The 24029-nt window shown below is 42.4% G+C and overlaps 1 protein-coding gene across 1 annotated transcript; it reads left to right on the top strand.

The window, feature by feature from the left end:
* Window positions 1-4323: 4323 nt before the first annotated feature.
* Window positions 4324-22304, top strand: LOC308300763 (uncharacterized protein; the record flags this gene model as incomplete). The annotated part of the gene is made up of 9 exons (XM_080744664.1): window positions 4324-4604; window positions 5025-5087; window positions 5270-5484; window positions 6249-6415; window positions 16763-16802; window positions 19818-20059; window positions 20254-20370; window positions 20536-20680; window positions 21922-22304. 9 exons carry the CDS (start codon window positions 4324-4326, stop codon window positions 22302-22304), a joined length of 1653 nt encoding a protein of 550 aa, XP_080600790.1.
* Between the last annotated feature and the right edge of the window lie 1725 nt (window positions 22305-24029).

Raw genomic sequence — 24029 nt, forward strand, 5'->3', positions numbered from 1 at the left:
AAAAACGTTCAGGGAGTTTGACAACACTGGTTTATTCAGGTTTATTCAGATTAGATTTTCATGCAGAATCAGTATATCTCTTATGTAGAAACTAGAAAGTCTTGCATGTAGAAGAAGTACATTTGAATTGGTGAGATTGGTTATGGTAGTAACCAGACTAAAATATTGACACAAAAGTCAATGTTACAATTTGTCATAAAACAGCACAGTACAATATAGGCCTACATTGATCTAATGGCCAAGGCTAGTGCAGTGTTTCCCAAAGTTTTAGATTTCAAGGTCTCCCTTTATATCTGACAGTGTACAAATGGAACCAAATGAACCTGTCAGCGTCCAGAGTTGTATGGGTCAATTTAGACCCCCCAACCCACAGTGTCCCTGGAATCCACTTTGATATAAACTACAAATAAACTGCCTTTGAAAAACCTCTTAGGTCTTGGTCTTGGCCTTGAGCTCTAGAGGCAAATAAGGTCACTTATCATTGTGACTTGGTCGACTAACTGACGACAAGGACCACTAGAGTCCTCAGGCTCTGGTAGCAGAGCTGGTCCAAACTTCTTATAAGGTCTCAGTGTAGATGCGATATTACTAATATATTCATTTTCTGGCCTCTTTGGTTTTCGAATGGCTTTGCCCTCAAATAATAGTGTCATAAACACGGAGGCACGGATACCTCTGATTGGTTGGCTTTAGCCAATATCTACCGTTCATGTTATGAATCAATTGACCAGACTGAACAGACCATTGATTTTGAATTTCAAATTCGTATTAGATGAATATCACCCATAAGCGGAGAAAATAACCACACTTTTAGACAGACTGGATAATTTCACAGGTTATAAATGACAGGCAGCTAATACAAGTATAAAATACAAATAAAAGGCCTTTGAAAACCCTCTTGTATTATTTAATATATTCAATTTAAAAGGGAAAAGCATATATGATTATTTAAAGAAAAAAACGCTTGAAAATCTAAGTCCACAGTATATCATACTCCCTAAATGTGTTTGCACAGCTCACTTCGCACAGGTGCGATTTTTAATTATACCAACCTGTTGCACATAGAACACACTGTGAAGTTGTTTATAAAAAGTTAAAGTACATTAGCTACTACAGGAAACTAATGTCATTGGTGTATACAATATACCAAACTGTATACACATGTACATCTGAAGATAATTTTGTCATTCTCTTTGCCTTTTGCACTCTTTCTTTCCTAAGTCATTATTTGTCACGGTTTGGTTCAGGAGGTTTAAGACTCAAGAGCAGAACGAAGGTCAGAGGCAAAGCAGTGCAGTTGTGAGGAAATGTATTAATTATCAAAGGCAATACAAGAAGGGGAACACTAAACTGGTAAAAACTAAGGGCAGAACATGAACACAAGGCACAAAATACTCAAAAGACTGGATACACTAGATAACAAGCGCAGGCAACAAGACAGCAAAGCAAACCACAACTTACGATGACGAACCGACAATGAACAGAACACACTGGGGAGTATATATGTTACAGTATGTTCAAGAAACCAGTAAAAGTTGTCAAGGAGCACTCGTTTTGACGTTCACCACACACTAATCACCACCAGATGGCGACGTCAGCCACTGCTCTGCCATTCACCAGAGTGTATATAAGAGAGTTACGTCACGCTTTGAACTCGCCGCAGACCGGAAGTGTTTACTCTTTATTTACTAGCCTAGCCTAGCCTAGCCTAGCCTAGCCATTAGCTCCATTGTAGTCACTTGGACAGGGCGTTTAACGTGCGCTTGCCCAGGCCTTACGGCCTGGGCATAAATATAACGATTGCATTCACCACGGCTTCGTAACTCGCGCGGCGCTCCGCCGGCCGCGCGGCCCTGGCCCGCTCTTCGCGGCCACTCGCGCCTGCGGCGCTCGGGGGCGAAGAGCAGGACCAAGGTCCGCTGGCCTTCGCGCCGCTTGGGGCTTCGTGGACCCAGGGGGGCCTCGTAACTCGTTTGGGCTTCGTGGATACAGGGGGGCTTCGGTAGCCGCTCGCAGTGTCGTGGACAATAGAGCGGCGCACCGCCTGGAGTACGTTGTTGTGGCGACCGCTTGCTCCGCCCCGTGCCGCACCACGAGTGCTCCGCGTCTCGAATGTGCTGTTTCTCTAATATACTATGACATAAATACACAGGGCAACTAGACACAGGTGAACTCAAAATACAATCAACATTGGGATTGGCTGGGGCATAACAGGACACAGGAGGAGAACATAACTAATCAATGTGAGGTTAGACAAGGCAGGAAAACAACTACAGGGGGAGACAGGAAACACTGGGTACAAAAGTACAAAATAAGGCAAAACCAAAATACAAGACCAGATACAGAAAGGCAACAAGGCCTAAAGTCCAAAACTCAAAACAAGGGCAAAGCCTCAAAGTTCAAAAACTAAAGTCCAGACTGACAAGAAAGTACAGTGTGAATGGCAATAGCAATAATTCTTCAGTCTTGACAAGAGAAACTTGATGCAAGCTTCTACAGAGAAGCTGAAGCCTTCTGTCCACATAGTCTTAAAGAGACAGTACATTCAGTGTCCAGTGTATGCGAGGTTTGAATCTGATTACGTGGCATGGCTCCAAGGGACTGCGAGGAGCGGACTGAGTCTTTATTATGTAGTGCATGATAATACTGAGAAAGTGTCTGTGGCATGGCTCCATGTGGCCACGAAGGTCCACGAGGAGCGAACTGTGACATTATTAATTATTACGACTTAATTGCGACCATAGGTCGCATTTACTGTCCGTCCGTCAGTCCGTCAGTCTGTCTGTCACACACAAAGTGTAAGTCCGTCAGTCTGTCTGTCACACCTCACACGTCACACTCTTGCCCTGCTCATATCTCCGCAACCGTTGCCCCGATCCATGCCAAATTTTGCACACACCTTCCTTACCTGCCAAACTACAACCTCCAAGGACCCCCGGAGCTCCAGGGACCCCCAGGTCCCTGGGGGACCCCCAGATGTAAAAAATGACCAAATGTGCTAAACTGACCAAATGACCACCCCCACGGGGCAGCTCACGGGGAATTCCCGGGGACCACCCACTCCTGGTGCTCCAGAACGGATGCAAAAGTGGTGGCGCCCCCAGTGGAGGACCCCCTACACTGCAGCTCACATAAAATGCCGTAACTCCGGCTAGGAGCGACCGGGACAGCCGGGGCCGGTACCTATTCGTCCGCCTTGCCGGCGCGGAGACCCCACCCCTCATTTCTCACATGGCCCTCTTCTAGCACCACCATGAGGCCGATTCTTGCAAAACACATTTTTGGACACTGCTCCTACAATTTTTGCCCTCAAATCACGCAAATCGGTACACAGTATGTCTACACTCATCCCATCAACATGAATCTCTCCCATATAGCGCCACCTCCAGGCCGATTTTTAAAAACACATTTTTGGACACTGCTCCTACAGATTTTGCCCTAAAATCACGAAAATCACTACACAGTATGTCTACACTCATGTCATCAACATGGATCAGGAAGATTTTGGCAAAACACATTTTTGCCCTATTTGTGGAGATCAGTGACCTACGGTCGCTTATCTCCCGATTAGGGAGTGTTACTGGTATTTTATCTTTAGATGTGTTGTTTTTTTGTTGTTCTGCTGTTATTTTTATATATACCATTGCATTGTCTGAAAGGAAGCCGAACAAAAATAAGTTTTACTCTTATGTACCTGTACAAAAGACGTAACAATAAAGTACAACCTTGAAACCTCGAACCTTGAATGGCCACGCACACACACACACACACACACACACACACACACACACACACAAACACACACACACACACACACACACACACACACACACACACACACACACACACACACACACACACACGGGAGGAGGGGCAGAGCTAAAGTATAGTGTTCTTTTGCATTTGAATGTGCTTTTTGGTCATTTGTATACTGTATTTTTAAAGTAATAAATATGCAATCTGTGGTATTTAAGTTCACACTGAAGCATTGTATGAAATGTCACATGGTCACATCTCTACTCAGTACTTTGTGATGTAATCAAACATTGTGTGTTGTTCTGTCCATCAGGTGTCTGTCCTCTCACACTGGACACAAACACAGCAGAACCATGCCTCTCTCTGTCTGAGAACAACAGAAAGGTGAGACGGACCAGCGAGGACCAATCATATCCAGATCATCCAAACAGATTTCATGGCGTCCCACAGGTTCTGTGTAGAGAGGCTCTGACTGGAGGCAGTTACTGGGAGGTCACCTGGAGTAGATGTGTTTGTATAGCAGTGACTGAGAGTGGAATCTCTAGGAAAGGATGGGGTGATGACTCTATGTTAGGATACAACAACAGGTCCTGGGTTCTGGAATGTGTTGGTCCAGACAACAGATACTCTGTACGTCACAATAAGAAGTTAACCATCCTCCGTGTCCGTCCCTCTGGCTGCTACAGAGTAGCAGTGTATGTGGACTGTCCTGCTGGCCGTCTGTCCTTCTACAGAGTGTCCTCCGACACACACACACACCTGCACACCTTCCAGGCCTCCTTCACTGAACCACTCTATGCTGGGTTCTGTATGCTCAAGGACTCCTCAGTGTCTTTGTGTCAGATAGAGTAAGGCACACACACACACACACACACACACACACACACACACACACACACACACACACACACACACACACACACACACACACACACACACTCTCTCTCTCTCTCTCTCTCTCTCTCTCTCTCTCTCTCTCTCTCTCTCTCTCTCTCTTTTGTTACCCTAAAGCCTCAATACAAGCTCACAACACGTTGCATGTTGTAAATGTTTATAGATATGTTATTTTATGTTTATAACATGTATATGTTGTATAGATATGGTATTTGATGTGTTTATAACATGTAGATGTTCTATAGATCTGGTATTTGATGTGTTTATAACATGTAGATGTTCTATAGATCTGGTACTTGATGTGTTTATAACATGTTCTATAGATCTGATATTTGATGTGTTTTATAACATGTTGGTTTGTTCTGGTCTTTCAGAGCGGCCCTTCCATCCAGAGTTTCTCCCATCGTGATCACAGAAAACTCAACCAATGAATACAGGTATGTAAGTCACATGACCAATGAATACAGGTCCTTAATTAAGTCACATGACCAATGAATACATGCAACATGCGACACATGAAGTCAATAGATATGACTGAATACATGCAACATGTGACAACATGACTCCTCATGAAGTCAATAGAGATGATATCAATAACAATGTGTGTTTTGTGTCTCAGGCTCCAGCTCCCCGGGGCGGGGCTGTTCCAGTGCAGAGCGACAGGGTTGGTGTTTGGAACTACAGGGAAAGGAGACGTGGTCTTCAGGACTGTCTGTTGGGATGAAAGATGGCTCCAGACAACAGCAGGGACTCCTGCAGGGCCTCTGTTTGACATCCAGTGTCCTCAGAAGTGTGTCCGCCAGCTAGGCCTGCCACACTGTGCCGTCATGCCCGGTGAGGAGCAGCTCTCAGCATTGTCCACAATTATACAGTATAACAAACTGTGTGTGTGTGTGTGTGTGTGTGTGTGTGTGTGTGTGTGTGTGTGTGTGTGTGTGTGTGTGTGTGTGTGTGCGCATGTGTTTTATCCTACACTCCAGGTGACCTCCCAGTAATTCACATGTTTTCCTTGTTAGGGCCCCAGCACTGCAGCAGTGCGAAGCCCTATTGAAATTGCAAAATTATTATTATTATTACCCATAATGGATCGCATTTTTTAGGAACTAAACGTACTCCAAAAGTTGCACAATATCAGTCGTTTCCGGTTTCTTTTCGAAACCAGAACTTCAAAGATGGCGGATTTTAATTTGCCATTGGAGTTTTTACAGTCTATGATCGTGATTAATATTTCCTTGTAAATGTTAGGTCAAGGATGAAACAAATTTTTCTAGTTGACATCATGGGGGTGCTATAACAGGCAATTTAATTCATATTTTATTCTATTTTTTACAATACAATATTACAACACAACAGTTGTTGCTACTCCTCCTACTCAGTAGCAACAATTTGCATGTAACCTACATAATCTACATAATGCACAAAGCTATAAGCACTGCTGGAGCCATCAGTGAGAAACTCTGAATGCACAATCCTGGAACCCCCATGTAAAAGTATTCACATTGTCCTGGTATAGCGCCACCATGAGGTCAGTTTTAGCTACCTGGCCTGGCTCAGACCTGTGCTCCTAACTGATACATTTCTCTTGTTGTGTTTGCCAGATCCTTGCATCCAGCACCCTGGAATGGTTTGTGACTGCTGTGAGGTAGGTATCTGGGGGACCAGGTATAAGTGTACAGTGTGTCCTGACTATGACCTGTGCACTGCCTGTCAGTACACTGGGCTTCATAAATACCACCGTCTGAGGTCCATCCAGCCCCCATCCCAGGTCAGAATATAATCATTACTAGAAAAGAAAATTCCTATGAAATTAAGTGTGCTTGCAGCTCGCTAAGTGTATGCATTAACATTTTTTATATTAGCATTTGTAGCATTAGCATTTTTTATATTAGCATTAGCATTTTAACATTAGCATTAGCATTTATACCATTAGCATTAGTGGAAGTAGCTGTTAGCATTAGCGGTTAGCCTTTAGATCTGTCAGACCACCCGTCAAGTTTGAGAACAGTAACATGTTAGGAATTGGAGTTATAGCTGTTTAAAGCTCAGCCAATAGGAAGACAGGTGGGGCTTAAGAGGGGCGGGGCTTGAGTCCCTATTGGCTGTTTAAGTTCAGACACAGAGTTTTGAGAGGGTACCATGCTGCAAACTGGAGTTATAGCTGTTTAAAGCTCAGCCAATAGGAAGACAGAGGGGGCGGGGCTAATCATTACAGCTCGTCCCTATTGGACATCTAAGTACTCACGCCAAGTTTCGAGACGGTACCATGCTGCTAAGTGCTAACTGGCGTTATAGCTGTTTAAAGCTCAGCCAATAGGAAGATAGGGGCGGGGCTTAAGAGGGGCCAGGCTTGAGTAATAAGTCCCTATTGGTCGTTTAAGTCCAGACACCAAGTTTCAAGACGGTACCATGCTGTGAACTGGAGTTATGGCTGTTTAAAGCATAGCCAATAGGAACACAGAGGGGGTGGGGCTTAATCAATTACAGCTCGTCCCTATTGGCCTGAAAAAGTCCAAAGTCGTGTGAGCGTATTAAAGTTTTAAATCACGTTGCTAGGCAAAAGTATGCCAGAGTTATGTGGCACCAAAGTTTTTTTGAGTCCCCCATTCAAAGTCAAAGGGGTTTTTGGGATTTCTTTTTTGCGAATTACGTCGCCATGGTAACGCGGATCAGAAAGAAAAGTAATAGCAACCTATTCCTGGCCAAACCGCACATTTTGATGTATGTATTGCGGGGGTGGTGTAAATTGTGCGGCAGTTATGACATGTCGAAATTTGTGGGATCATTATTCTTGTGAACTAACTAAGTATGGCGGATTACAATAAGTGTTTTGCCATTTTTGCCATTAATGTTAATGACATTATTCACTTTTCTGGAGAAAAAGATGGCTAATTCATGGCCTTGCTAAGGAAACGGGTTTGCTAGCATACAATGTACATTAGGGATGCAAAGATATACCGGTACCGGCGGTACGGATCGTAATCGCGATACAAACGTCCGCGATACGAGTGAATCGGTTCATTCAGTGTGTACCGGTACAATAGACGGCTGAAATCGTGATGGATCGTACCGTGAGTGTCTGGATCGGTAAATTCCGCGATTGTATCGGTTCTTCCATATAGTATTTAATTCTATCCTGTGTTTCCGAGGCGCCATGAATGCACCATCATCAGCGTTCAGCCCCCTCCCCAAAAGCCAGTCTTTAACGCGAGCTGCGACTGGACAACATCTGCGCTCTGCATGCAGGGCTTGCAGGCAACCAGGGAGACAGACAGTGCAGCGAAATGCGAGTGATTCAACACAGACGAACTAGCAGCCCCGCGGGTTAAAAAGATGCAAGATTAGTAGTACAGTAGCCTACTTAGCTTTATAACATCCAAGTCCGCTGCGCTGATTGTTGTCACAGAGTAGCACAGGCTGAGTGATATGTAATCAACAGCCGTTTCTTAGCGAATCTCCGACGGACAATTGATTGAGATCATCTTCTGCGCTATATTAACTGCACACACAACAACAATGTTGCTGGGTGTTGTAGGACTACTGCTTGCGTTTAAAACAAAGTATTTGTCACTGTTCTACAACTTTCCTGTTTGATGCAAGCAACTCTCTCACTTTCTCTGCTGCTAGTTCTGCTCTGGGAAAGAAGCCTAATTCAGGGCTGCCAAGTTTCAGACATTTTTAAGAGTGAGACATTTTTTGGGGGGGGGGCTGCGAAATTTTTTGGCCTTTTTAACATCGATTTAGAGCGATTTCGTGGCGTGTGGGGCTTAAGTTGGTTGGCGCAGACGGGGTCACTACCTCATGCTTATAAAGCATTCAAACTGAGTGACCAGCACAAGTAGAAATAAACTTGCAACAAGAATGACCAATAAATATACATTTATTAGTAAAACTACTAATACTGAATACAGTACTACTAGTAAGGCTAGTGGTTCTCAACCTTTTCAGACTGCCCCAAATAATCATATTTTAACTGGGGACTCTCCACCCTATAAGCGTTCAGGCAACATTTTGTAGGCTATAACACGGTTCTACTGTGAAAATAGACATGTGAGCATGTAGATCTACTATTTTCACAATGTCTGCCTCTATTACTTGACAATTTGGCCAATGTTTAATTTGTCATCTTAGAGCTATTTTGTCACTTTAGAAATGTGCAGATACCCTCTATACACTTAAACTTTATGTTGGTTTGTTTACTGTTGAGTGAGAAAACAATGTTTCACATTAAGTTAATCATGGCGACCTCCACAAAATAATTTGGGGACCCCTGGGGGTCCCGACCCACATGTTGAGAACCACTGGGCTACTGGGATTCTTCCCTCTAGTAGAGTAGTAGACTAGTAGGCCTAGTGTTGGTGCAAACCTCCCTATCTCTTCTAAAGCCCTCCTCAGAATATGGGGATATTAGGGTTCAAGACAAGTGGATATAACCCATGAAATGATTGCGCGTGGGCTCTTTCGTGCATGCGCTCGCGGGAGGCAAGAGCTGGATTGTGGTCATCTTTGTGAAATATTGCCCGGCGTTTACTCGCGGAGCGAGTGTGTTTCTCCACCGCGGGGGCGCCGCGATCCCCGGCCCCGCAGATCGAAGCGAGAAAGCCGCCGTCTGTAGGGCTCTCTCTCTCGCTCCGTCGCCTGCATGTGTGTATGTGTAGAGGGGAGAGAGAGTGGAGGAGCAGAGCAGCTGCATTCACTGCGCTTAGAATTCTCCGTGCGACTTTTACCGAGTGAGAAAACCCCCGCAACTTTCGGGAGAGGTCCGTGGGATGGCTGTAAAATTGCGTGAGAAATGGCATGTGTGGCGTGTGGCGTGAGAAGAGGTTAAATTGCGTAACTCTCACGCTCAAAGCGTGAGACTTGGCAGCCCTGCTAATTTATACATCGCAGTACAAGGGTGTCGCACCTAAAATAGCAGACCCTCAAGCTCACAATGCGTTGTGGATGCGACGCGCTGTGAGCTTGTTTGTCTGTTTTAAAACATTTTGGCTATAAAAAATGCATAATCCTGGATTAAATATAATATATATTATATAATATTATATTATATTATATTATATTATATTATATTATATTATATTATATAATATAATATAATATAATAATACAAACCAGGGAGGGACTTTATTGTTTTTCAGGTCAAGGACCCCTTAGCTCAGACAGAGATCAAGCAGGGACTCTCGCTGTAGGCTAGGCATTATAGCCTACTGTATCACACAAATATTTGGCAGGCCCCCTGTAATAACCCTGGATTGGGGACCCTGTCCCTGACCCCCAGTTGAAGACATATAGTATACTGTAGTGTCCCGGTGCTACCTTAAGTTAAGCCATCAATACTAATAATGACATAGGCCTTCTATATGATTAGTTATCAAACAATTCTACAATAGCCAGCAGCTTTGTGTTCTCCCAGAATACTATATGTTGGGTTGTTAGACAGAGCCTAGTACTACAGTGAAACAATAAATTGCCTTGAATTTAATTTCATACATTTTTAGTCGCTATGTTTTGTAAATTTTGGGATGTGGGCTTGAATCGTGGTGAATCGTGAATCGTATCGCATCGTATCGGGAACAGGGGTGTATCGTGATGTATCGTATCGGCAGGATTTCAATGTATCGCAATTCAGAATCAGAATCAGAAATACTTTATTGTCACACCTTAAAAATATAAAAGGGTGAAATTCATTTGACAGTGCTCCTCAGACTTGCAGTTCATCATTAGTATAAAAATAATATAAATTGTCTATATATATATATAAAAACATCATCACATAATGAAAATATTAAAAGTTAGCTAAAAGGTTGCTTTTAAGTTTAAAAAGTAACAAAGACTATCTTAAATTGTAACTCCTAAATTAAAAACTTCACATTTGTATCTCATAGCACTATTTGTTCAAGAGTCTTATCGCTTGATAAAAGAAAGTTTTTTGTGTTCTTTCAGTCTTGCCCACAAGGCTTTGGTATTTTGTCCCGTTCCGATGGGACCGCGACTCCACAAACTTTCCATGGTTCGGATGGAATGGGTCCTTGATGATCCTCCTGGCTTTGGCAACACACCGGCTGTTGTAGAGGCTCTGGATGGAGGGGAGCTCACACCCACAGATCTTCTGTGCTGTCCGCACCACCCGCTCCATTGCAGAGCGATTGAGAGCAGAACAGCTCCCAAACCAGGCAGTGAAACTACCGGTCAGAACACTCTCCACAGTGCTTCTGTAGAAAGTCCTCAGAATCCTTGTTCCCATGCCAAATTTCTTTAGCTGCCTGAGGTGATAGAGGCGTTGTTGGGCCGTCTTTACAACATGCTCAGTGTGCACGTTCCACCTGAGATCATCAGAGATGTGGACTCCTAAGAACTTGAAGCTGTCAACTCTCTCCACCACCGATCCGTTGATAATGATGGGGTCTAGCTTCTCCTTTTGACCCTTCATCCTGAAGTCAATGACCAGCTCTTTGGTCTTGTCAACATTCAGGGATAGGTTATTCTTCTCGCACCACTGAGCCAGATTGTCTATTTCTCTCCTGTAGTCCGTCTCGTCATTGTTCTTAATCAGGCCCAGCACAGTTGTATCATCCGCGAACTTAATCACCATGTTCGAACCATACTTGGCCTCACAATCCAGTGTGTAGAGGGAATAGAGGAGGGGGCTCAGGACACAGCCCTGGGGGGCTCCGGTGTTGATGGTCAGAGAAGTGGAGGTCATGGCACCCATCCTTACCACCTGACGTCGGTTCCTCAGGAAATGGTAGGGTGACCATAGCTGAGTGGTTAGGGAGCCTGCCTGGGGAACCAGTTCCCCTGGTTGTCCCTGGTTCGATTCCCGGTCAGGCAGCAATGTGTCAATGTGTCCCTGAGCAAGACCTTAACCCAAAATTGCTCCCCGAGCGCCTATGTATGGCTGCTCACTGCTCCTAGTTGTTATAGGATGGGTAAAATGCAGAGATAAATCTCACTTATGTGCAAATGTACGCGACAAAAAAAAACGTCCCGAAGGCGCGGGACCATATTCTTTTCTTTTCTCTTTTGCTAGGTTAGACCACACACGCCACATTTGGCTGCTGTGGAGAGTCTATATATGGTCATGGCTGACATCACAGTGACATCAGCTTGAGCGACAGAGTATAACAAGGCCAGGCAGAGTCACAGACCTGAAAACTGACATAAGAGCAGTACAGACCTGCGAGCTGGAAGCAGCTCAACCACAGACGTATTTAAGAGCTGCAAGCTGCTCAACCACAGACGTTCTTCAAGACATCGAAGGAAAACACAACCCAAACGTCTCTTCAGATCAGTGACCATGAGTAGCTGAGTGGTTAGGGAGCCTGCCTGGGGAACCAGTTCCCCTGGTTGTCCCTGGTTCGATTCCCGGTCAGGCAGCAATGTGTCAATGTGTCCCTGAGCAAGACCTTAACCCAAAATTGCTCCCCGAGCGCCTATGTATGGCTGCTCACTGCTCCTAGTTGTTATAGGATGGGTAAAATGCAGAGATAAATCTCACGTATGTGCAAATGTACGCGACAAAAACAGTCCCGAAGGCGCGGGACCATATTCTATTTCTATTCTAAATCCAAAATCAGGTTACGTAGGAGGGGGTCGAGGTTTAATAACCTGAGTTTTGTGTCCAGTATAGTGGGGACAATAGTGTTGAATGCAGAACTATAATCTATAAACAACATCCTCAGGTAGGAGTTTTTATTTTCCAGGTGAGTGACAGCTGTATGGAGAGTTGTGGCTATTGCATCCTCTGTTGATCTGTTCTTACGATATGCGTATTGGTGCTTATCCAGACCTGGCATCAAACTGTCTTGAATTCGTTTTTGTATTAGCTTCTCGTAACATTTGCTCACAATAGATGTGAGAGCCACAGGTCGCCAATCATTTAAGCTCAGTATTTTGGACTTTTTTGGCACTGGTACAATAACAGCTGATTTAAAACAGGAGGGATAGACACCCGTGGCAAGAGAGAGGTTGAATATATCCTTAAAGACACCAGCCAATTGCTCTGCACACGTTTTAATCACCCTACCTGAAATATCATCTGGACCTGCTGCTTTCTTAATATTAATTCTTTTAAACTCTTTACACACCTCCCCTTCTGTGATGACCAGAGCACTGGGCAGGGCGACGGTGGTGGGGGCTCTTTGGGGCGGGGGGTCTACATTTACCACATCAAAGCGTGCATAGAATTTATTTAACTCCTCCGGGAGGGATGCAGGGACATTGGCTGCATTTTTGGGCTTGCTTTTATAGTCTGTTATATTATGCAGCCCCTGCCAGACACTGCGCGAGTTATTGTCGCTTAGCTGTGTCTCAATCTTATCTCTGTATTCATTTTTAGCCGCTCTAATCACGCAGCGCAAGTTATACTTTGCTCTTTTAATTTCGTCCTTGTCACCTGTAGCAAAAGCTGCGTCTCTTTCTACAAGTGCTGTGCGCACTTGGCTATTTAGCCATGGCTTTTGATTCGGGAATATTTTCACTGTTTTCCTTTGGATAATGTCACTCGTGCATTTACTGACATAGCTTGTCACGGTGTCTGCGAATTCATCAACATTGTTACCTGCTGATTCCCTGAACATCTTCCAGTCCGTCTGTTCCAGTCAGCTCTGGAGCTGTGCGCTCGATTCACTATCCCAGCAGAGCACGGACTTCACGGTGGGTGGAGTTCGTTTAAGCTTCTGTGTGTAGTTTGGCACCAGCAGTATAGCAGAGTGATCGGACCTTCCAAAGGGAGCGTGCAGTATGGACTTGTATGCCCCCCGGTGGGCCGTGTAACAATGATCCAACGTATTATTCCCTCTTGTTTTAACATCTATATGTTGATACAATTTGGGGAGTGTTTTACGCAAGGAAGCCTGGTTAAAATCTCCGGTTATAATTATAAGCCCCTCGGGCTGTTGATTCTCTGCACTGTTTATTTCCTCATGCAGTACTCTGAGGGCTTTGTCTTTATCCGCGCTGGGCGGTATGTAGACAGACATCACGATAGTTGATGTAAATTCCCTCGGTAGGAAAAAGGGTCGGCACTTCACAGCAAGAAACTCCACATCAGGAGAACAGAAAGTTTTCATAACATGGATGTTGTTTGGCTCGCACCACTTGTTGTTTACATACAAACACACTCCTCCGCCTGTCGCCTTCTCTGAAAGCCGAGGACAGCGGTCGGCACGGAATACACTGAAACCAGGAATGTCAATAGATCTGTCCGGCATGTCGGGCCGTAACCAGGTTTCAGTCAAAGAGATAAGGCTGCAGTCCTTCATCTTTCTTTGGTATAAAACCCTGGCGCGCAGTTCACACAGTTTGTTTTCCAGTGACTGGACATTTGCCAACAAGATGCAGGGTAGAGGAGGATTCTTGCCTTTGTCGATTCTTGTCCTTAATTTTATTAGAATCCCCCCTCTCTTTCCACGTTTTCGGCTTATTTTCTTTTCACCTGGCAATGGGTTGTCATCTTGATGCTGAACGCCATTCCCTTCGGTGTCGCACCTCACAAACAATGGGTCCACATACTCCAACTGGACCCCATCAGTCTTGTGAGTAAAGAAGTCTTTAAAACTTAACAATGTCTCCCTATCATAAGTGATTCTACTTAGGATGTCTTTAGGAGCCATCGTACTGTATCATTAAAAAAAAAGATTAATAAAATAACTATTTAATACTAAAACAACTGCTTGTCATTGAGGAACTCCTGACACGGCAGCCTTGCCCCTCGGCGCCATCTTCAATCGGGCAATTATATTGTATCGCTGGCAGTGTATCGAGGTGCGTATTGTATTGCCTCAGTGGTCGAGATTCGCATCCCTAATGTACATTGAATAGCCTATACATAAATAACATGATTGTATTTATTTCTGACCAACAGTGCTCAACTAGAAAAGAACATTTCTACGAAATTTTACATGTGCCTGCAGCTCGCTAAGTGTGTGCAACCTTGTGTTGTGGTTGGTGTTAGCATTAGCATTTTTAGCTATAACATTAACATCAGCATTAGCATTTGAATTTTTAACATTAGCATTAGCTTTAACATTAGTCTTTTAGCATTAGCATTTTTTAGCATTAACATTAGCATTTTTTGCATTAGCATTTTTTGCATTAGCATTAGCATTTTTAGCATTAGCTAGCATTAGCATTTTAGCATTAAGATTTTTAGCATTAGTATTTCTAACATTAACATTAGCATTTTTAACATTAGCTAGCATTAGCATTTCTAACATTAGCATTCTTAGCATTTGCATTTTTAGCATTAGCTTAACAGTGCTCAAATAGTAACTTTTTTGGTAATGACACCCAATAAAGGTACTCTCAGATCAGGGCGTATAAACCGTTAAATTACTTACATTTATGGAGTACCAGATCACATGACCATGTCTGGTCATGTGATCTGGTACTGCTAATTTCCATGGCAACCACATCATGGTTGTTTGAATAAAACTTTATTGTTCTCATAAATGTTTGGTGTGATGTTAATGACGCATGCATGAGGGACAGTGATATTTAACAGTTAAACAGTTGAAAAAAATGTTCAAATTGCACATAAATTAACAATATGAAATTGAAATATGACTTTTCAAGTTATGTGGAAATACAAAGTACATTTATAATTAATTTAACCATTTGTATTACTTTAATCTGGAGATGAAGTTCAAAGGTCTGATTTAGGGACATGCCCAACATAGTGAATTTCTGGTACTTTTGAGTTTTCAATATACTGAAAAAAATATGAAAATGTTATCACTGATGCAGAAGTGATTTTTTTTTCAATGCCACTACAATCTAGCATATTTATTTTTTCATAAAAAAAAGGTCATGCCCACTTGCCCGAAAAGTAAATCTTCCATTATAAAATGATAGGTTAGATTTTAATTACCACTCAATTTAACCCTTTTTTTACCCCCTGGGGCTGTGCGATAAATCTCGCTACTACATTTTTATCCAAATTCCTACATAGCTGTGTAGTGTTGCAACAGTGAAAACAGCACATTATAGGTAAACGGTACTTTTATTTTAAATTCCACAGACCAGAAGACAGAGCACTGTTTAGACAGATATCTTGTGTTGTGTTAGACAGTTGCGTCCCCTCTTAAATGAGCACTTGGGCAACCTGAAAGCAAACTCTACGTTTTATTTACCTGCCGGGGGCAGGTGGGCAAGCCTTAGTGTCAAAAAAAAATAAAATAAATAGATATATGTATATATATATATATATATATATATATATATATATATATATATATATATAGTTTATTCACCTGCATTATGTTTAACTATTTGTGTAGTTACTTTGTAGAAATTATTCATTTTCCTTACACTACATTTACTTTAAGTTTACTCCGGAGGCACTTTGGAAATTGCGTTATAAGTTACATTTAAAGGACAACTTTAGTTTTTTACAACAAGGTGGTGGAAATATTATTTGTAAACAACAACACCTTCTTATTCCCATATGAGATACAATAATCCATCACACAGAAATAAGACAGGTGAGTGATTCAGAGTGAGAATGGAACGTTTTACTATGGAGAGAGAGTATTCAAGACAAAGGTACAACAGAATAGTCAATGGTTCGTGCTCTCTCCGACAAATTATGTTTTGACATGAGTTTATGTATGGTCATTTGGTCAGTCAGTATAGATGACGTTTCAACAGTTCATAGGATATGTTTCTTGTCCACAAATGACAAGACAAAGAGTCCATATACAGGGTTCCTGGGGGGAGATGTCCTTGCTGGTGTCTGGATGACACCAAATGTCCCAGGCCGAGCCTTAGAATACCAAAACAATTCTCATTGTTTAGGTACAGGCTCCAGGCAGTTGATAAGGCCTGATTTGTACCAGACGGAGACCTTGTGGGTACTGTACATGACATGAGTATAACAGGACACAGTCACTGTGTCTTAGGCACCATTGATAAAAAGATGATATGAACCATAACAAAATACCTATCACAAGGGTTCATATTTTAGATTGTAATTAAAGAATATAAAAGATAAGAGTAAAAATGATTTCATTCACTTCTTTCTATTGTTTTAGAGATTCTTATTTTCAGTGGCTAGCATTACATTTATAAAATAATAATAATAATGAAACCCTATCTCTCTTTTTTTGTCTTTAAGACAGCAGACACGTATCCAAGAAGCCATAAGGGAGGTGAAGGTATGTATCTTGACAGAAGACATCAACTATCATCGAGACCGAGCATTGCACAAGTGTGAAGCCCTGTTGAAATTACAACGATTATTATTTTATGCTCAAATTAATTGCATTTTTGAGGGCCTAAACTACTCAAAAAGGTTAGCACTTTTACACAAACATCACTCGTGGCGAATATATTACATATTTTAACTCTTTTACTGCTTTGAGCGTTAAAGCTTGTCCCAATTCTGAACGCGGCGCAATACGAACGCTTGTTCTTTTACCTTGTTTGATGACTGTAAGCTGATGAGGGGTCGCGTGGGTGTGTACAGTAAAAACAACTCCCGTAATGCTGCTCCCAAATTTCCACTACACGTAAACATCAATGATGTCCAATTCTATTCCTGGCTGTTCTCTGTGGACCTGATCAAGGAAATGCATTTCTACACTCTGAACGATGGAAAGAGGGGAGGGCCATTTCACATTCATTCTACAGTACAGATATACAGTATGTGTCCATTGAAAAAGATTTGGTTTTGATATAATCCATAGATAATTTTCTATAACATCGCAAAGGTAATCTACTTTTTGCTGGAACCAGCACAAATAAATACATAATAAATATGGCAGTAGAACTGTTAATGGTCTTGAAAAGGTGCATGGCCTAATTAGTAGGGCAGGAGAGAGGGGTCTACCAGCACCCCAATGACAGTTTTTCGAAACCTGTTTTTTTTGGACCGTTATGATGTCTAGTTATGATTTCTGCTTGTTGCCGTCGCCAACTAATGTCCCATGGGGTTCATTTTTAACCTTTTCTCACAACCATTCCCAATCTGAACCATACAATGGTCATAACAGAAAATGCCATAACGCTTGATGTAAACAACCTACAGGGACAAATGAACACACTTTTCTATATGATTTTGACCCAGGGAATTCATTAAAGTGGTTATTTTTTACATTTAAGCACATCTTGACCCTATTTCAGGACAGAAACGGCGAAGAATAACCCAAAAATGTTCAAAACACGTCTATACTTCTCTTTGTACAGATTAATTAAGGTGTATTCTTTTGATACCACAGGTTTTTTAGGACCCTTATGATGTCTAGTTATGATTTCTGCTTGTTGCCGTGGTCAACTAATGTCCCATGGGGTTCATTTTTAACCTTTTCTCACATATCCCCAATTAGTGTGGGGATTTAGGAGAGCAAATGCTAATTTCGTACAATTTTGACTTAAAGCGCGAAATTTTGCACAGATGTAGCCCAGGGCTTGCTCTAATGATTTAGCTAGGGCGCCCGAGTCTGCGACCTTCGGGGTCGCCACAGCGGTCAAATCAAGTTGGGCTTCCATTGACTTTCTATACAGGAGGAAAATACACAGAAAAAGATTTTTTTTCTGGGTATTTAAGGAGGATCTGAGGGGTCTAACTAGGGGTTTGTCATGATGCTGAATCCATTGCAGGCATTTGTTTTGCACAAAAAACATTCTGTGGGCTAGAAATGGCCTCAGAAAACAATACACGTATGGGTGAGTATTCATGTTAGTCGGAGGCCTTAGGGTTTTTTTTTCTTGTGCTAATCAGTCTAAAAGTTCAAAATTTTGCACAGATGTAGCTCAGGGCATGTTCTAATGATTTAGCTAGGGCGCCCGAGTCTGCGACCTTCGGGGTCGCCACAGCACCCACACAACTCTGAAAAGTGATGACTCATCACTTTTCATCACTAAAGTCGATGGGAGCCCAACTTGATTTGGCCGCTGTGGCAACCCCGAATGTCGCAGACTCGGGCGCCCTAGTTAAATCATTAGAGCATGCCCTGAGCTACATCTGTGCAAAATCTTGAACTTTTAGACTGATTAGCACGAGAAAAAAAAACCCTAAGGCCTCCGACTAACATGAATACTCACCCATACGTGTATTGTTTTCTAAGGCCATTTCTAGCCCACTGAATGTTTTTTGTGCAAAACAAATGCCTGCAATGGATTCAGCATCATGACAAACCTCTAGTTAGACCCCTCAGATCCTCCTTAAATACCCAGAAAAAAAATCTTTTTCTGGGTATTTTCCTCCTGTATAGAAAGTCAATGGAAGCCCAACTTGATTTGACCGCTGTAGAGACCTCGAAGGTCGCAGACTCGGGCGCCCTAGCTAAATCATTAGAGCAAGCCCTGGGCTACATCTGTGCAAAATTTCACGCTTTAAGTCAAAATTGCACGAAATTAGCATTTGCTCCCCTAAATCCTCACACTAATTGGGGATATGTGAGAAAAGGTTAAAAATGAACCCCATGGGACATTAGTTGACCACGGCAACAAGCAGAAATCATAACTAGACATCATAAGGGTCCTAAAAAACCTGTGGTATCAAAAGAATACACCTTAATTCATCTGTACAAAGAGAAGTATAGACGTGTTTTGAACATTTTTGGGTTATTCTTCGCCGTTTCTGTCCTGAAATAGGGTCAAGATGTGCTTAAATGTAAAAAATAACCACTTTAATGAATTCCCTGGGTCAAAATCATATAGAAAAGTGTGTTCATTTGTCCCTGTAGGTTGTTTACATCAAGCGTTATGGCATTTTCTGTTATGACCATTGTATGGTTCAGATTGGGAATAGTTGTGAGAAAAGGTTAAAAATGAACCCCATGGGACATTAGTTGGCGACGGCAACAAGCAGAAATCATAACTAGACATCATAACGGTCCAAAAAAAACAGGTTTCGAAAAAGTGTCATTGGGGTGCTGGTAGACCCCTCTCTCCTGCCCTACTAAATGGCTCTTTAGGACATTTTAAAGTTGAAGCCCTGCAATACGATTTCATCTACATGTATGAGAATTGAAACACATCTATATGATGTACTTACTTACGGAAAAGTCTCTTGGACCCATGGCCTAAACCCAACAGGAAGTCAGACATTTTGAATGTATTGTGGCGGTTTAGCGCATTTTATGAGGTGCAGACAGTATCACTTTCAGGTTTCTTTTTAAGTTTTGTTTACCATAAAATTAAATGTATGTTTTAAAAACCTTTCCCAGGTGATGACCTTGGTGTGGTCCACATCACAGACGAGGGGAGACACCTCCTAAAACCACTGAGAGTGACCCAGACTCACGTGATTGTGAATGTTCCCCACCTGTCTCTGTTTGGACTGTGGCTGAGGCTTTACGACACCTTGTTTCCATCTCGTGCTCAAGTTCTGCTGTTCCTTCAAGCACCCAAACGTGGCATACGGGAACTGAGTGTCTTGATGCTCCCAGGCAATGTGCCTCTCGACGAGGTAAAATATGTCATCTGTTCAGTAGCTAATATCTTAGAGAGTTTGAATCTTGTTTTGTTAGACTTGAAATGGACTCAGAATGTGAAAAGACAACCAGTCTAGTCTGTAGGTGTGGCTCATTGGGTCATTTGTGGTTCATTGGGTCTGGTCTGGTGGTTCATTGGGTCTGGTTTATTGTGTTGGTGCCATTGCAGGTGAAAGTGCAACATAAAGAGGATGAATTCATCAAGACCTCCTCTGCGTGTGATCTCACCCACAACCAGTTGTACAGACTGCAATGTGCTTCACCTACCTGTAAAGTGAAACCTGAGGTATGTTCAAATTACAACCCCGCTTTTAATGTTAAAATAGTGTGACTATTGTCCTGTCAATTCCATTTCTACTGCAAGTCTAACGTTCATAAATATATTGTGAATTAAGCAAATAATAAGGATTACACTATTAAGTAATACAAGTCAATATATCTCTGTTTTCAGACCAAGACCAAGTATCATCTGAACTATGGACCAAATTACCATCCAACGTTCATGGTGAAGGTTGATGTGAATGCAGCAGAACTCCCATTGACATTACTGGGACCCGAGGACGACCCATTGTGGGAGGACGACATCATACTGGAAGGTAGTATTTCATTGAATGTCTGAATGGCGGGCCAGCAGTGGCTCAGGGGTAGCTGGTAGAGCAGCCAGCAACCATGAGGTTTCCAGTTCGATCCCGGGCTCCCCCCGTGAATGAATGTGTGTGTGTGTGTGTGTGTGTGTGTGTGTGTGTGTGTGTGTGTGTGTGTGTGTGTGTGTGTGTGTGTGTGTGTGTGTGTGTGTGAATGTAATGCTTTATCATTGTTAAGCTCCTTGGATAAAAAGCTCTATATAAATGCACCATTTAGCATTATGTAGTTTAACACAGAGGTGGGACCACAACACAGTCTCTTCCCCACTCCTCAAATACAGTAGGTTTCGTCAACAGATGGAAGTGTCACTTGTAGCACTGTGTGGCGTCCTCTGGCTCAGTGGTTCTCAAATGGGGTCCTTGCGGGGTTGCAGGGGGTCCCTTATAGTGGCTAACTATGTTTATTTAACATCAAAATCAGTTGAACCTCTTAATATACGTCGGCTATTTGAAGATAGCAGATCTGCAAGCATCACAGTGCAATTGTAAATCTGCTATTATAAAATCTTGAAAATATGGAATATCTTTGAAACATAACACAAACATTGTAATCAGTGGTGTAAAGTAACTAAGTACATTAACTTAAGTACTGTACTTAAGTACACTTTTGAGGTATTTGAACTTTACTTGAATATATCCAATTTCCAATACTTTTACTTCTACTTCACTACATCTTGGATTCAAATATTGTACTTTTACTCCACTACATTTATTTGAACACTTTAGTTATTAGTTACTTTGCAGGTGTAAATTATAATATTATAAAACACACATTAACCCACTTTAGCCTTAATTTATACCTAAGCTATTTGAGAATAGCTGATCTACAAGCTCACAAGCTTCAAACTTTTAGTACTTTTACTTTTGGTACTTTAAGTACATTTGGAGGTCAATACTTTCATACATTTACTCAAGTACATTTTGAATTCTGGACATTTACTTGTAACGGAGTACATACAGTGCAGTATTGATACTTTTACTTAAGTACAAAATGTGAGTACTTTTTCCACCTCTGATTGTAATGGGGGTCCTTGGAACAAAATACTTGTACTTGTATAGATAGGGGGTCCATGGCCGAATTCATATACAGTTCTTGCTTCTCACAGTGCTTAATGCAGTCAGTCAGTGTCAATCCGACAGTTTAATAATGTATTTTTATTCTAACTAAAAACACTGCATTGTTTTATCTCCAGAATCCCATCCAGCCACCAGACCACGTCTGCCAGCCATGTCCACAGTGACCACGCCCCTTCAGGAAGTGATGCAACCACTTCCTGTGTCCACAGTGACCACACCCCTACAGGAAGCAAAGATATTGAAGTCCGTGCGGTCAGAGTTCGTCAACGGAGTGTCAGAGGCCGTGATCAAAGGTCTGCTGGACAACCTGTACGCTGATAAGGTTCTCAACTGTGAAGAGATGGACGAGGTCAGAGATTTGACGGGCAGAGCTGAGAAAGCGAGACGACTAATCGACATGGTGAGAAAGAAAGGGAACAAAGCTTCGCGGAAGATGATCACTGGACTTCATCAACTAGATCCAACCCTTCATGAGGAACTGGGTTTGGACAAACCCTGATTTGTCATTCATAGAATCCTCTTCCGTTGAGGGTCCTAATGTTGTCTGATGACTAGAAATCAGAGTTACGGAAAATAATGGGTTCTAAGATGCATTGCGATGTGGCCGTGTACAGTTCTGAATCCATGCAGCGATGTGATATAATCGATTATAGTTATGTTAATGTTTATTGGAGATTTGTTTTATTACTTTGGAAAGGCAACGTCACATTCAGCTGTCTGTGATATGTTGTTAGCTACATGCTAATGCTACCGATTTGCCGCAGTGGGACTTAATGTCATGAAGTCATAAAAAGTAGTCCGGTGATTTATTATTTGTGATTTACGATGCGGTTGTGATCGCTCACAGCAGCACGTCACAATGCGCGGTGAGAAGGCCTGCTATGGAAAGGCAAAAGGCTCACTTCTCTTCTCCTGGCCCTCAGACAGCGGGTCCATCTCTATCTACAATTTGAAACTGACAGAACGGTGCATTCGACCGACGACCCAAAGCAGTCCAATTGGCTAGGACTGATCACGTGGCACACGGAGTTCTTAACCGGAAGTGCGTCCGGCGGTCAAATATGTCCGACCGGAAACGTGCGCTGCGGCACAATAGTTCCGCCACAATAGTTCCCCCCCAAAAAAAAGTTTTTTTAACTTTTTTTTTTTCAAAAAACTTTTTTTTTTTTGAAAAAAAAAAAAAGTTTTTTAGTAAAGAAGCGGGCGTGGACTCTAGATGTGAGCGGCCCGAAGGGCCGCGAACCTCTAGTTTGGTTACATTTGTGTTCTCAGACCCACGGTTAAATGAACACAGAGGTTTTTACTAAGTTCCCTGGTCTCCCTTAAGCTGTGAAAACGCTAACTGAGTTACTGTACTATTACTTGCATTCTGACTGTGAAAGTTGTAAAGTTGAAATTCACAGCAGATGGATTTATGTTTTGTTTTTGTATTTCTTGGTTGAAGTTGCATGGATTTACTCATACATATCTTACACATACATATTTGTATAATTGTAAATATGAAAAGAAAATCAACAAACAAATGTGAGCTAGATTGAGATGTTTGTATAAATGTATATTATGAGCAAATAGTTTTGATGGGTTTTGTGCCTTGTGATTTTCATAATGCATTGTTTTATATTGATGTTAATATTGCCTCCATGATTTTAACGTGTTTTGTATCGAGACATGTGTGTGACTTTACAGTTTTAATAAAATGGAATTGAAGAGATTTTGTACTTGTTTTTTCTAAAAAGAGAGATGCTCTGAATGGGAGATGCAGACCTGCCAACCGTGGGAACATGTTATGGTTTTACACACTGGGCCATGGACGAGGAGATCCATTTGGATTATTTTAGGATGTCAGCCAGTTGCTTTGACGACATTCTATGTTGCGTCGAGCCGCTGATCAACCATGCACCTACACACAGCATGCCGGTCCCACCCGTGGAGAGGTTGGCGGTTACTCTTCGCGTGCTAGCATCTGGAGCGGCACCTCAGATCGTGGCCAATAGCTACAGACTGGGCTATTCAACAGTGTGCACCATTATGTCAGAGCCTAGGTCTGCAAGGCCATCTGGCAGGCCTTGAAGGACGATTTTGTTGCTTTTCTGTCAAGGGCGCAGTTCTAAGAGATAGCAAGGGATTTCTGGCGTCTATGGAACTATACCCCAATTGTCTCGGGAACATCGATGGGAAGCATGTCACTCTCGAGGCACCACCAAACTGGGGCAGTGATTACTTT

This window comes from Nannobrachium achirus (assembly GCF_963921795.1).
Source record: "Nannobrachium achirus genome assembly, chromosome: 16".
Taxonomy (NCBI): Eukaryota; Metazoa; Chordata; class Actinopteri; order Myctophiformes; family Myctophidae; genus Nannobrachium; species Nannobrachium achirus.